General features: G+C 30.2%; 1 protein-coding gene across 1 annotated transcript in view; it reads left to right on the top strand.

The window, feature by feature from the left end:
• LOC106682541 (sodium-independent sulfate anion transporter) overlaps positions 1-15,666 on the top strand; it is a gene marked incomplete in the record, with an annotated part of 93,397 nt that overhangs the window by 59,564 nt on the left and 18,167 nt on the right. Inside the window, 5 exon segments of the mRNA XM_067046029.1 lie at positions 643-778; positions 5,675-5,870; positions 9,142-9,362; positions 10,841-11,009; positions 13,035-13,199. Of these exon segments, the coding sequence (XP_066902130.1) occupies positions 643-778; positions 5,675-5,870; positions 9,142-9,362; positions 10,841-11,009; positions 13,035-13,199 (887 nt within the window).

The following is a 15,666-nucleotide window of genomic DNA, read 5'->3' as shown; positions in this document are numbered from 1 at the left end:
ATGAATTGTTAAAGATAAAAATAAACAACAATAAAAAAAAAAAAAAAAAAAAAAATGTGAAAACGAATTAAATACAATTGAACTAAAAATAATAAATAAAAAGGTACAATTACAATTTATATACATATTTACTAGTTTAAACAAACATCAGAAACATCAAATATAGAAAATAAATAAACCAACAAAAAAGGTAATAAAAAAAAAAAAAATCCTGTAACAAATCATAAATCTTAAAGTATATCCTAATTAAAAGAAAATGAATGAAGTATTGATGATTATATAAATATAATTGTTTATAGATTATTTATAAATATTAATGAAAAACATCAATAGAACTAACATTGATATTATAAAGCAAAAAAATTAGAAAACAATAGCATAATATAGGTGGCAGAGGCTGGTTAATATTGGAAAATAACTTATATATCTGGTAATCTTTAAAAAAAAAGAAAATATGTAGAAATAATTGATTTTAAAATTAACTTAAGTGATAGTGGTGGGGACATGATTAGAAAGACGAAAACAAAAAACAGTGATTTTAATTTAAAAATGCCATTTAATTAAAAAAATTATAATAAATAGCTTGAGTAAATTATATTTATGTCAATGACTAAATAAATTATAATGTCAATGATTTTTAAGGCTACCGATTGTGGAATGGCTGCCAAAGTACTCCTGGGAGAAGCTTGTGAAGGACGTCATTGCAGGTCTTACTGTGGGTCTCACAGCAATCCCGCAGGGTATTGCCTACGCTGTAGTGGCAGGCCTCCAGCCCCAGGTATGTAAATATTTATTAAAGTATGCAAGAAATGATTCACAAATAATCTTAGGTATAATTTCATCTCTGCAAGTTCAAGGAACAAACTTAGTACAAGAGCCCAAGAGGAGAAAAAAGGCAGTTATCTCACCCCAATTTTTGATTACTTTAATGAAAACTGTGTAATTAATAGTCGAAATTGATGAGTATGCCAAGTATAGGTAGGGAGAATAAAAAATAGCGGCTGTTTCAAAGCGATAAAAAAAAACTAATTTTTCATTCTGAGCTCTATATCTTAAAAAGTAGGAACAAAACGAGAAAACCTAAGAGAACGTCATTTAAAGAAGAATATATTTTCTAAAATAAGAGCCCTAATTGAGTTATTTACATTAAATAGTTTTCGAGCTATAGCTTTTTAAAAAGCAACATTTCATAAAAATATAGTATTGGACGTACTGAAAGGTCAGTAGTTAGTGAATTTATTTTGAAAAATTTATATCTCAAAAACCATTTGACCTACAGATGTCTATTAGAACTCAAATTAAAGCTAGTTTAATGAGCTATAAAGTAATTTATGACGTTTATATTCGTAGGAATAATAGTTTACATGAAATTTGCTAAAATAAATTGATTTATAGTTGCTCGGACAAATTCTCATTTGCCAAATTTATATTCATATGTGAATAACATAAAGACTACTACCCCTACGAAGATAAGTATCATAAACTACTTTATAGTAAGTTAAATTTCCTTTATTTTGAGTGCTGGCAGACATATGTGCCTCTTATATTATAAATATAAGAGATATATTTTTCGAAAAATCCAACATTTTATACGGATAACTAGAAATTTTGTGAGTTTATTTTGTCAAATATCATAAAAACTACTACTCCTACAAAGATAAACATTATTAACTATTTTATAGTAAATTTAACTAGCTTTAATTTGAGTGCTGGCAGATATCTGTACGTCCAATGGTTTCTGAAATAAAGTTTTTCATAAATCAAACTTATTATCCGAATAACTATAAATCAATTTATTTTAGCAAATATCATGAAAAACACTTTTCCTATGAAGATAAAGGTCATGAACTTCTTTATAGTCCATTAAACTAGCTTTAATTTGAGTGCTAATAGACATCTGTACCTCACATAGTTCCTGAGATATAGATTTCTCAAAATAAATTAATTAACTACTAATATTTCAGTAGATATTTAAGAAATTTTGCTTTTTAAAAAGCTATAACTTGAGTACTATTGGACGTAATTAGCTCTTTTAGGGTTTATATTTCAGCAAATTTACTCTTCTTTAAATTCTTTAGATTTTCTAGTGTTGTTGGTAGTTTTTAAGATATAGAGATCCAAATGAAAAATTAATGTTTTTTTAAGGTTTTGAAACAGCCGCCATTTTTTATTCCCCCTACCTATATTTGGCAGACTCATCAGTTTTGACTAGTACTTATACATAGTTTTCATTAAAGTAATAAAAAATTGGGGCGAGATAACTGCCTTTTTTTCTTCCCGGCTCTTGTACTAACTGTTTTCATCTATAACTCCCAGCTCGAATTGGGTTTAAACCAAAATTATTATATAGAATTTATCTATATTAGTCAATGGTCATATATTGATTATTTAAAAACCTCACTATAATCTTTTCTTAAGTAAAGTTGAGATGAACATTGAAATTTGATGCATACTTTTTATGTTGGTAAGTGGGTTTTAAAAGCAAAAAAGTTTTTTGAAAACTTACCAATGAAAGCAATTATTGGGTTCTTAAATGTAAGAACAGATAATAAATGTATTGAACTTCAAGTTTTACTCATAATTTTACTTTAGATAAAATATTTAAGTAAGATGCTTTGGAATTGATGGTTTGATTTATTATTCAAATTTTCTTTTATCTAACTTTGGAAATTAATGGTGGCAGAATAAACATCTTGATCCTAAAACTTCTTCCTCTAGAGGTCGCAGTTAGTTATTATTGGGTTTGAAGCTCATAGTAATAGAAAAATAAATTGCTATAAATTAAAAAATAAATATTAATAAAGTGCTATTGCTGGTAAAATAAGTGATGTGGGCAGTTTCATTAATTTGATAAAATAAATTAAGTATTATAAATAAAAATAAAGTCTTTAATTCTTGATAATATTGAAAAAAACAAAAAAACATGTGAATATAAGGTTTATACCAAACAGGTTACTAAGTTACCTTGTAGAACTTTGACTTAATTTTTTGTTGATAAGAATACACTATTTATTGTCGAGGGTGAACTGGTAGGTAGAACTGATATACATGATGATTAAAGTTCTCTGTGAGCTGAGTATTGGAAATCTTACTTGGTTTCTTGGTACTGGTATGAACTTCTTCACTCATGACGAAACTCTTTTTAATTCAAAGAGTCCATTCCTGAACTCGGCTCTTCTGTTTTCTCACTTTCTAGATTTTGGTCTCTTATGTTCCGGTTTAGTTAGCAAGCTTGCTCATAGATAGTGGTAGCCCTTGATGAGGTGATTACTAAATAATAATGTTAAATTGAGTTTCTTACCAAAAACCTACAACTTAATAACTAGATCTTAACTTTTTGAGATATATGAACTTGCTTAGTTTTAGAATGTAACTTTCGCCTGATAATCAACTTATCTATTTTTGATAATGATAGACCTGTGAAACCTCTACAATAGTTAACAGTCTAGTAGAGCTAATCTAATGGAACTTTTCTGTACAAAACTATAATTAGTAAAATTTGTAGTTATCTAATTGTAAAATTCATCTCTACTAAAAATAAATAATGAATAAATGTTTTGTTTTTTTTGGCCAAGACTCCCATTAGAGTCCTATACTGCCTAACCATGGTTGGGAGTCAAAGTTCTTCATTTTGTGGGACCGCCACTCAATGAAAAAAGTCAACGTCCCAGGCTGGATTTGAACCGGCACCGCCAATAGACATCAAATTGGTAAGACTGTGTCTTAACCACTGAGCTACGGGCGGTCCATGAATAAATGTTATCACTATTACAAACTTTTTTAAAATTTTAATTTATTATTGATATTTACAACTGCATTAAAAATTTATATAATCAGTAAATGTGATGTGATTTATACAATGGCATGATTCAGACATATGTATAATCCATCCATCAATAGAACTCTAATAACATTTCTAGAGAAGATCTCGAGTCCTAGGAGGATAATGAGATAATGAAGTAGAAGCCAGGCTAGAAACAAGTGGGTTTGAATGTTAGGGAGTTTATCATGGAAGGATTGGTATCTGATTCTGGCCAAATCAGCAACATATTACAAACTTTAAACTTAAAAACTCTAATATATTATTTAACATCATACATTGTGCATCTGTTGTGATTATGACATTTAACTACTCAACCAAAGAACAAGGTTAGTGCTTTTTATCAAATCTGTTTATTGAATATGGATATAAATACTACAATGGTGTGAAATAATTCTGAAAAACAATAAAAAAATTTTTTATAAAAGGAAGATGGTTCGGGTACGGTCGAAAGAACTCAAATAGTAATAAAACTATTTATTATGAGCCACCATTTCGTCCCACTTTGCAGGGCTTCATCAGGGCTAAAAAAGATACAAACAACTAAAATAATGTAACAATGTAAGAGAACATATTATTTGAAATAAAAGTTAACTAAGGTGTGGCTAGATATGATTATGTGAAACTTTATATAAAAATGATCAAAGCAAATAAAATAAAATAAAATTAAGATGTACAGTGAAAAATATAAGTAAACAAGAATTAAAAAATGTATTAGACAAATAATAAAAACGGAAATATTAATAAATAAAAAAAATACAGTAAATAATGAACCTAATGGAGCACTGCAATGTGGAGCAAAATGTAGGTTCATAATATCTTCCTTTTATAATACTACATACTGTCAATCAACGATCTTCCAAAAATATTTTTCCTATCAAGAATATTTCTTTAAATTATTTAAGTTTAATAAAATATTTATTTTTATTTTTGAACACAGACAGAAACATTTAATAGATATTGATTATTGGAGATGTTTTGTAGCTAAATGTTCAGTTTTATATATCGTTATTCTTGACACGAATGACAAACACTTGTCTACAATATTGTCTGTTAATCCATTTACTTTTCATCTTATTAATCTTATCAAGACTGTGGTTGTATAATCAAAAACACTCCAAGGATATTTCCTTGTTGAGCTGTTTGTGTAAGGGAGAAATGCAATCTTGATTTATTGATTATTGATAAAGTGATTTTGTTATCACTGTCGTATGAAGAGGGTTTACTTTTAATTGAATGCATATAGAGATAAATGCACACATGTCAATTTTTTTTAAATAAAAAAATATGTGTATACACTCAGGTGCAATAACAATAGAACAGCTTCATTGTCTTGTGAGGTATCTTATTAAAACAAAAATTTTTATTTAATTTATTATTCCCGATGTATAGTACCACTACTCCAACGAACATTAAATTTGTTTTTTTTACATGAATAATATAGAACTAAGAAGTTGGAAATGTCCTTTACACATGTTTACTTTTATTTGAAAACTAAAATTTTATTACCTGCTAAGTTTTCTAAAAACAAAGTACTTTTTTTTACACCAGTTCAGATTACCGAAATTAATAAGATTGTGAATACTTACAATAGTTTTTCTTTTTAAATTTTTTAGAACTTCCTACTGTTGTACTTTTTCATTTAAAATTTTTGTTAATATTGCGGTCAAATGCTTTATAATTAATATAAGAAGATAATTATAGTACTGTTTGTGTTGAATGAACTGAATTGTATTGAAACTGGTTTTGTGTGTCATTTTTAACATTTTCTTATGGTTGCTACAAAATGTTGAAAAATCTTTGAATTGACTCTGTACTATGAATATGTGTGTTGAAGATCTAATTTCTTTTCAGTATGGCCTCTACTCAGGTTTCATGGGCTGCTTTGCCTACTTCTTTTTGGGCTCCTGTAAGGATATTACCATCGGACCAACTGCCATTATGGCCCTAATGACTCAGGAGCACGTACAGGCTCACGGTCCAGATTTTGCCATCCTCCTCACATTTCTTACAGGAATCATTATATTTTCTCTCGGCGTCCTTAGGTTAGGTAAGTAACATTATTAAAAATAATTTAAAAGCATCTGTGAATATTCAATAATTTGTTAAGATAGCCACTGAAGATCATTCCATTTCATTTTATAGGAATAACTAAAAATTTTATTTATTTTGTACTCTTAATTATATTACAAGGTAATATAATACTCTCCTTGGACCTGGGTTTCAATCTATCTGTTGCAGATAATTATTTATTCTGTCAATTTAGCCATAAGTCAACCCCGTGGGTTTTGAGAATCTTCCAGGGACATACTTCCATAAAATGGGTACCCTTAACCAGAGACATAACCTGAATGTTGAGCGTGATCATGAACAAATCACTTCCTTGCACAACCGTTGTTCAAAAAACAATTTTTCATTACAAACTTCTGAACCTCTTACCCTTCATGGGTTGTGTCAGTGCAGGTTTTTTTTTTTTTTTTTAATTTATTTACAACTGTACATATAGTAAATTTTATCTCAGTTAAATTGGAGTGTTACAGGCGTGTAGAGAAACTACCTATTGGTTGCACTCTAATGACATTTTACATTAACAGGTCTCATGGCCATCTTCTTTTCAGGCGCCTCAGAGGATTCTCAGGAATGGAAGAGGAAGCAAGGTTAGAAACTAGTGGGTTTGGGTGGTTAGGGAGTGTGTAATGGAAGGAGTGATATCTGGTTTGGGTTAGATCGGTTACGTATGGAACATTAAGGTCTTTATGTATGATTTTATTTCCAGGTTAGTCGTTTGTCCAGATGTAGTCCAAGATAGCGGATCTGTTTGACAGGGGTAAGATCAACATTATTAAAAGAGACTAAAGGGCAGTCAGTAGGTTTACGACGAAGGGTAAAGGTGATTTGATGGAATTTGTTGGGATTTATTTTAATCCTCCAATTATGACACCATTCTTTGAAGGATGTGATATGGGATTGGAGAGTTTGGGATGCAATCAAAGGGTTATTATTAACAGTGAGCACTCATGTATCATCAGCATAAGTAGTGAGGGTAGTGTTAGGATTGGTTGGGATGTCAGCTGTATAGACAGTGTAGAGGATGGGACCGAGGTACTACCTTGAGGAACACTAGCGGACTGAGAATAAAGGGAAGAATAGGCAAGTTTTTTTGAAATATAATTTTTTATTTTAGTTACAAAGATTGATATGAATAACTTATAATTTTGTTTATTTTTTACTATTAATTATTTAAAAATGAAATCTGCAGGGCACTTAGAATCAAAAGAATTCCTGCAAACCTCCTAGAAGCAATTAAATCATCTTATCAAAGCCCTAAAGGAATAGTACGTATCAATGGCTGAGAGTCAAAGCCATTTTCTTTGGAAAGAGATGTGAAAGAAGGAGATAGCTTAGTCCATTATTGTTTATTGTCTTTATGGATGAAATCCACAAAATATACATAAGAACTGTTTGGACTGTAGTTGGTATGTAGAACATGAGGACGGTACAAGTATAGGCGTTTCTATATGCAGACGATATCACACTGGTGACAGACTCAGAGGAAAAATTGCAATAGGCCATTACAGAATGGTAACAAGAACTCGCTTGCAAAGGAAAAAGTATTAACAGCCACAAGAACAAGGTTATGATTGTTGCCAGAGATGAAGTGGACGTGGGCAATGTAAGAATAGTGTGCAATGATGAAGTATTGGAAAATGTGAACTTCTATACCTATCTTAGAACAATTTTCAATAAATCTGGTAATAGGGACCAAGAAGTGTCCAATAGGATAAATAAAGCAAATAGTATTTACTACCAGATATGCAATACTATTGTGGGAAAGAGGGAGGTAGGTAAGGACATCAAGTTCCATATCTTTAAAGCAATATACCTTCCTACACTATTATATGGCAATGGAAGTTCAGTTACCCAAGACAAGCTTTCGAGCAGGATTATGGCTGCTGAAATGCAATTTTTGCGAAGAATATTGGGCAAATCTAGGAGGGACAGAATAAGGAATGAACAAATAAGAGAAGAATGTATGGAGGAGAGGCTGATTGGTAGAAGACCATGATGCAGGCCTAGAAGAAGCTAAATGAACGTGTCGGGGTTGTCTGATCTTAGGCGATTTCTCCAGCCTGATATCTCTTTACAGAAGGCCCATGACCAAGGCGTATTCATTTATAGTTAGAAAGGAAGGCCCGTGCCAGGGGATGAGCCCTGGACACTGACTAGGTAGAGGAGTTCTAGGTGAGAGAGTCTTAGGCAGAGTAACAGTTCTAGTTGCCGAGATGAAGCGGACGGACTAGAACTGTCATGATAGGAGCCAGCTTACTAGTTGCCGAGATGAAGCGGACGGACTAGAACTGTCATGATAGGAGCCAGCTTACTAGTTGCGGAGATGATGCGGATGGACCAGTAAGCTGATTAGGCTAGGTACTGCTCTAGTTGGGAGATGAAGGGGACGGACTAGAGCTGGGGAGAGACAGGAAATTACACTGGTTGCCGAGATGAAGCGGATGGACCAGTGTAACCGTTAGGAAGTAGGTTACAATCTTGGTTGCCGAGATGAAGTCTAAGGTGAGCATAACAAAAACAAACTTTTATGAGGATAGATTAGCAATAAACTTCTCTATCTCGAGTAGAGTGTAAGCCATCGGTGCTATGATTAGACCCGGAGAAGGCTTGATCTGATGGATCAATCCCGGTGACAATTGAAGGCCTCATGTGATCGGTTATCACTCTACTTGAGATCGTTCCGTAGAATCTTATTGCTCGATCTCTTTTTATTTTATAATTAACATTCTTACATATTACATATTAACATATATACATTTTATACAACAGATCGTATTTTTATAATAATCAACTTATATACAATTATACAGCTTCTTAGACGCTTGTAGTGCTGGCCCCTGGCGGGATATAACGGTACTCCGTGCTCGCTGACTGTTACAAACGCTTATAGACTAAGTCTGGAAAGAGGAAAAATGCTAGCTCAGATGAAGATTGACAGAGACTGAGTGGACCAAGTGGTTAGAGGCTCCTCCACGCTGAAATGGCACTATTTATATTCTATCATTTCTCAAGAATTATATTGATCTCTTTATTGAAATATTATAAAATACTTGTTCATGTGTTATACATAAGTATGAATCATTATATATTAGTAAGAAATGGAATGATGGAGTTGAGTGATCAACAGTGGTGCTGTTCATATTATCTTAACTCTGTTCTATTTAGAGTCATAATTAGTGGCCATTTTTGAAGTTGATTTGTTGATTTAAATTGTTTAGTGAATTTGTAGTTATACCTCATTAAATTTCCAGGTTTTCTCGTTGAATTTATCTCAATGCCTGTCACGGTCGGTTTCACTTCTGCTGCTGCTGTGACTATAGCTTCTTCGCAGATCAAAGGACTCCTTGGTCTTCCTGGAGAAGCGAGGGCATTTCTTGACTCATGGATCAATTTGTTTACTAATGGTCTAGAGTTAAGGCTTTGGGACACAGTTCTTGGAGTTTCTACTATCATAGTTTTAGTTTTTGGTAAGGTGAGTCTATTTGGTTTATATGGCCAATTAAATCATTCTTTTATATCTCCTAAAAATATTAATCCTTGATTTCATCAAGTTTTATTTTCATTAATTTCTTTTTCATTAAAGTTAACTAGAGTATATGGACCATTCTCCCATTTCTCAAAAATCCCATGGTTCAGATTTCTCTGCAAAAAAAGAATTGCGTTTCCAATTATTGTTTTCCATGAACTGCTCCAAGGTAGGCTTACTGTTGGTGTTTGAAAACAAACGTTTATGGAATTAATTTTTAAATAAACCATAAGTTCATGATTGACATCATTGAGATGAGGGAAATAGAGTACAAATGAGGGAAATAGAAGATACTCAAAATTCAACAAATGTTAAATGTTATTTTTTTTTTTTGTATGACAATATTAAAATATACATACATATAATTATATCAGTGATTTACTAGTTATAATTATTTACTTTAAAAAAATTTAATATTTATTAAATTAATAATTTTTTTCTAGGGGGTTAGCTGCCCCCGCTGGATATGCCCCTACATACGTACGTATATACAAGCACTTATATGTACACATTGATCTTTTTATTTGCAAATGGGGGGAGGGGTCATTAAAATCCCCTTTGTTCCTACTTCCCTCACCCAAATTCTATCTCCCTCATTGTTGAGGTTTGAGGGAGATGGATGTGAGGGAAATAGGTTTTAGGGATTACTTTAAAGTGGATCATTATGAACACCCTTATGAACACATAAATTAACTGTTATATAACGTGAATCAAACCCACCTTTTGGAAATACTGTGTGAGGGAGATAGTAGGTAAAATGATACTCACTGTTTTTACTTATATAAAATCCCTCACAAGAGCTAAAAGTTCTGTGAAATGGATTAGTCTTGTTTTGGCAGTAATCTACTACAGTGTTGCCTGCCATGAATGATAATGAAATAAAGATTTCCAACGTTTGGTACCGAATTTAAAAAAGTGTGAGAGGAATGTATCTAGGGAATAGGTAAACAATGGATCATTACATTTTTCTATAAGACTTATAGCACAGTCTATCCTTAAAACAAATAATTAAAACCTTCCAGCACCTATCGGGAAAAAAAATTAGGTTATAAATAGAAAAAGAAGAGAATTTTTCTGCCATCAAAGTCAGCAACTTGAGCTGTGGGACAGGTGAGATATTGATATGTTATGTTTAAATCTATATAGACCAATTGATACTGAGATGAAAACAAGCTGAGGTTAACAACAACAAACAACCTGAAACCTGAAAACCTGGAAACCTGAAAACAACCTTGAACAACAAGCTGAGGTTATCTATTGGCCAGTGGATGCAATTGAAGTATTGGCGATTTAACAAAGATGCTTATGATCTCATTGGGACTTACATTTGTATGTTTTGGAAGAAGGGCCCATATAATTTTTTTTATTAGGTCTTAATTTTATTAAAAAAATTTTTGTATATCAATGTTTTTTTTTTATTTCAGAAAATGAAGCAGGTAAGCGAAAAATGGAAGGGTGAAACTCCGACCAAATTAGTCCTGAAGAAAACAGTTTGGCTGCTCGGATTGGCAAGAAATGCGGTTGTCGTCATTATCGGGACTGCTTTGGCTTACACCCTCTCGGTTCACGATATAAAGCCTTTTCTACTTACTGGTATGAAATTTTGTTTTTGTTGCATTTTAAACTTTACTATTATTTTTCATGTACTTATTTCATTCATTTATCTTTTTAATCATTGTGTCATCTCATTCTTATTATTTATTTTTGCTTCCTAGTTAATTTTTTCTCATTAATTTTTGGAATTCTCCAAACAATTATTTTTTTTAAACATGTATTAGGAATATTAATTCATGTCTGTTTTGGACTTTTTATACATTTCTTTTTTAGTTGTCTCTTTTTTTTAAAAACTGATTGTTCCATTTAAGTTGAATTTTTAACAGATTTGTTTGATAAAAAAATATTTTTTTTTAGTGACGTTACTTTGATTCGTTTTGACATAAAGTGTGTCCTGGTATAAATTATTTAACACATAACTCCAAAACAACTTAAACCGGGTTGTTGTAAAATAGGAACTGCTTGTTTATAGATATGATACTTGTATTGTGATGTAATTTTATTTTATATTTTTCTTCTGTATATAAAAACTTCACTATTAATAGGTTCTTCTTTTTTTTATAAAAAATAACATCTGACGACAAATTTTTTATCAGATATAAAAATAACACAACAAAATCATTGATTCATATTAACTTGAATGAAACAAACAAAAATTCATATACCAGACTTTATCCTACTCCAGAATTATTAAACTTTTTTTTTTTTATTATTCCTGCTAAAGTTAGAAATATAGAATAAGAATATATCACTTTTACAAGGAAACACTTTCTTATACCTATAAACTGATTTAAAAATGTAAAAACTCATGTTAAAAAAAATTGAAAACAGTATGTCTTAAATAATAATTTATTTATTTTTTATGGGGCAACCCCCATACAAATATAGTTAGCCTGTGAAATACCTGAAATAGATAATCAATTGTAGTAATTTTACAAAAATGATGAGTTACAGATTGTTTATATAAACTAATAACAAACAATATACCCAAGCTGGGTTATCCACATTCATAAGAATAAAACAGTAAAACAAAAATGTCACTTCATATTTAATAATATCAAAAACAAAACAAAAACTATACCTCCTACTGGGGTGATAGGTGTCCAGCTCTAAGCAAAAAGTTTTGCATTACATATATAAAAAACAGATTAAGGTCCAATCCTGAGGGTACAGACAGAAATTCATACAACTGATTTAGGCTAATATTGCTTAGCTTCGGCATGTTTCGAATTCGGTTCTCATGATACGTGGGGCAATTTGTCAAAAACTAAATGCATATGCCTTAAATAATCACCAATACATATTTTGGCATTCTGTCCTAATTTCTTGTCTATTGGGATGACATCATTTTTAATCATTTTTAAAAACCAATCAATTGAGAAGGTACTCGATTAAAAAAAATTTTTAATATAGCTTCTTTATAAGACCATTTTTACTTCCTGATCTATAGGCAAGTTATTATAATCACCATGAAAATCGAAAGTAGAAATTTTTGCAGTTACAGTATTGGGTACTCTTATTCCTACGGAAGTGTTCATAATATAAAAATAATTTAATTAATAGTAGAAATATGTGTAGTACAAATTTTGTTGGTGGACTCATTTTTTATTTATTTATAAAGTGTATTTTTAATACTTTTTTATTTATTTATAAAGTGTATTTTTTTATTTATTTATGAAGTGTATTTTTTTATACTTTTTTTCATGTATAAACGAACAATCTTATAATTTTAACCAATTAAATCATTACCTAGCATTACTGGGGGTGAGGGTGTAAAAGAAAACAAAAGTATAGCTGCCCAAAATATGGCCACTGACCAGTGATGTTATAAGACACAATAACACCTGACGAAAAAAAAAAATCAATTTTTTAAAACTTCAAACTGTCAAATTTCCAATAAAATTAAATAAATAAAAATAGTTCTGTACATTCACATTGTTGAATTTTTTTACACAATCTTTCTTTAATCCGAACTTTTTAGTTATCTTAACAGCCCAGCCTCCTGTAGCCATCTGTTTAATATTGATATAAGGATTAGTATTAATACTTAGTTCCGTGTACTAGGTACTGTGACGCCAGGCCTGCCTCCATTTCAACCTCCGCCATTCTCTACCGAAGAACATGGAACATTTCTCACATTCCTTGATATGGTTCGTGATATGGGATCTGCACTGATAGTCGTACCTCTCATTGGAATTCTGGAGAGTATAGCTATCGCAAAAGCTTTTGGTCAGTATTTTAAAATTATTTTTAGATTTACTGTCGTAATAAAATGGCAAATAAAATTATTATTTTATTAGTAGGCTGTTTTAATCTTTACCATTAATTGAGATTTTTTATTTTATACAATATCATTTTTTTTAAATTATTTAGTGATACATTAAGAAGCTTTTGGCATCCAGTGCAATTTTCATCAAAATTAAACAATTTAAAAAAAAATTACTATGATACATTGTCATAAATTAAATACCAATTATATATTTTTTATATAATTTATATTATTGTCTTGCAAATTATTCATAAATAATCATAACTTCAATAATGTTTTCCATATTTCATGATGTCAAAAATTAAAAAATGTTAAATCAAATCTGTTTTTTCTGAAACAAAATTATTTGTAAGTTTAGTTCATCATAATTTTTTAAATCCAATTCAATATAAGATCCAACTTTCTTCAAGGAAAAATTACATCAAACCAACAACTATGCATACTGACCTCACAAACTCTTTACATATATTTTAGTTTGCGATATAGATTGAGCTAATGTATATGTACAGAGTTTATGAGATCAGTATGCGTAGTTATTGGTTTGATGTCTTTCCTCCTTGAAGTAAGTTGGATCTTATATATAATTGTATTAAAAAAATTATAAAGAACTAAACTTAGAAATAATTTTATTTTAGAAAAAAAAAAAAAAACAAGAATAAATAATTTTTCGTTTAATTATGTTCTTTTTGCTGATCGCACACCCCAACCATTTTCTTCAGTTAGAAAAAATAGAGATGATTCAACGTTTATTATTCTTTGTTGTCCTGAAATATGGAGAACATGATTGAAGGTATGATTGTTTATGGATCATTTACATGACAATAATACAATAAATATATTATATTTACTTTGTGACAATGTATAACAATATTTTTTTCAAATTATTTAATATAGATAAAAATGGTGCTGAATGTCGTCTTTATTCTTTTCGAAAAAAAAAAATGTTTAAAATGATTTCGATAAAAAATTAATCAAATCACTTTTTAATGAGGTTTAATAATAAAAAAGTTCTAATAAAAACACAATTTTCAAAAGTGTAACATAACAATATTATTATAATATCATTATAACATTGTTAACATAACAAAATAATTCTAACTTTTATAGCTACCATCCAATTCCTCCCGAATCCTTGCAGTCCAAAATCCTTTGTAAAATCCTTAATGCTCCTTACTTTGTCACAAATCAAGTCATCTATTAGGACCTCAATGTTCCATATGTTGCCTATTTGGCCAGAACCAGATACCAATCTTTCCATTATAAACTTCCAAACCCACTTGTTTCTAACCTGGCTTCTCCTACATTACCCAATAATCCTCCTAGGTGTCTGAAAAGAAGATGGCCTCGAAATCTTCTCCTCTAGAAATGTTATTGGAGTTCTATCAATGGGTAGATTTTCCACATATCTGTATCATACCATGTTATTATATCGCCTACAGCAAATCTCCTTGTTGTATATATTTTTATACTGTGGTAAATAATAATAAAAAAAAACTTTTATAACTGATAAAAATCCACAAAAAAAAATTATAAATTTAGAACCTTAACTTTAAGACTTTAAAGTTATTATTTAATTAAAAATAAAAGTTATGCATTTAAAGTTATTGTAAAATTTTATGAAAAAGTTTATAACTAGTTCAGACACTGAAAATAAATAATTATTATTTATTCCTTAACAAGCACTTTGGTTATTATAGGTAACTTCATACTAACAGGTGTCATGTAAATGGATCATGTATGTTTTTAACCAAGCCATGGAAGGGTCCACTAACCACTAATTAATTGTGCCTATTATGTTTATTGCCCGACTAATCTAAGCCCAGATTCAAATCCATTGCCTTAATCTCTAGCCTGTTTATCTGCCTCATATCTGATATATATATATATATTGTAATAATTTTATTTATTAAAAATAAAATAAAAAAGAATTTTTATTCTTTTTATAATTTTTTTCAAATATAAAAGATAATTTGGTTCTAATGAAGAACTTTAAAATCAAATAGATAATATAATCTTATTATACAAAAAGACTCTTAATCTCAGGGGGTGTGGTTGCTAGACATTCAGAAACAGGCATTTACAATAATTCCAATTAATTTAAATTTAAAATCTATTTTTATACATGTATCTAACTTTATGTATACAAAAACTAATCAAGCTCTATGATCTTCTTTCGTTGATTCCTGGTATCTTCTTTGTTCTTAATCTTATTGTCCTCGCATTCAAAATGGCTTCCTCTTCTTGCCAGACCTTGATGACTACCTCTTCATACTGAGAGATCATCTCTCTTTGGCGCCACAGACACGACTGACCTCTCTCTCAAAACGAAAACCTGCCTTGAGGTTACATGTAAACATCGATTGTCCCACAACAGTTAAGGATTTTTCCAAATGATTTATTTTCTGAATATTATTCATTTGCACTATT

The sequence above is a fragment of the Halyomorpha halys genome, unplaced genomic scaffold, assembly GCF_000696795.3.
Source record: "Halyomorpha halys isolate HHAL.00 unplaced genomic scaffold, Hhal_1.1 Scaffold24.1, whole genome shotgun sequence".
In the NCBI taxonomy this organism is placed as follows: Eukaryota; Metazoa; Arthropoda; class Insecta; order Hemiptera; family Pentatomidae; genus Halyomorpha; species Halyomorpha halys.
This window is presented reverse-complemented; position numbering and strand designations above follow the sequence as displayed.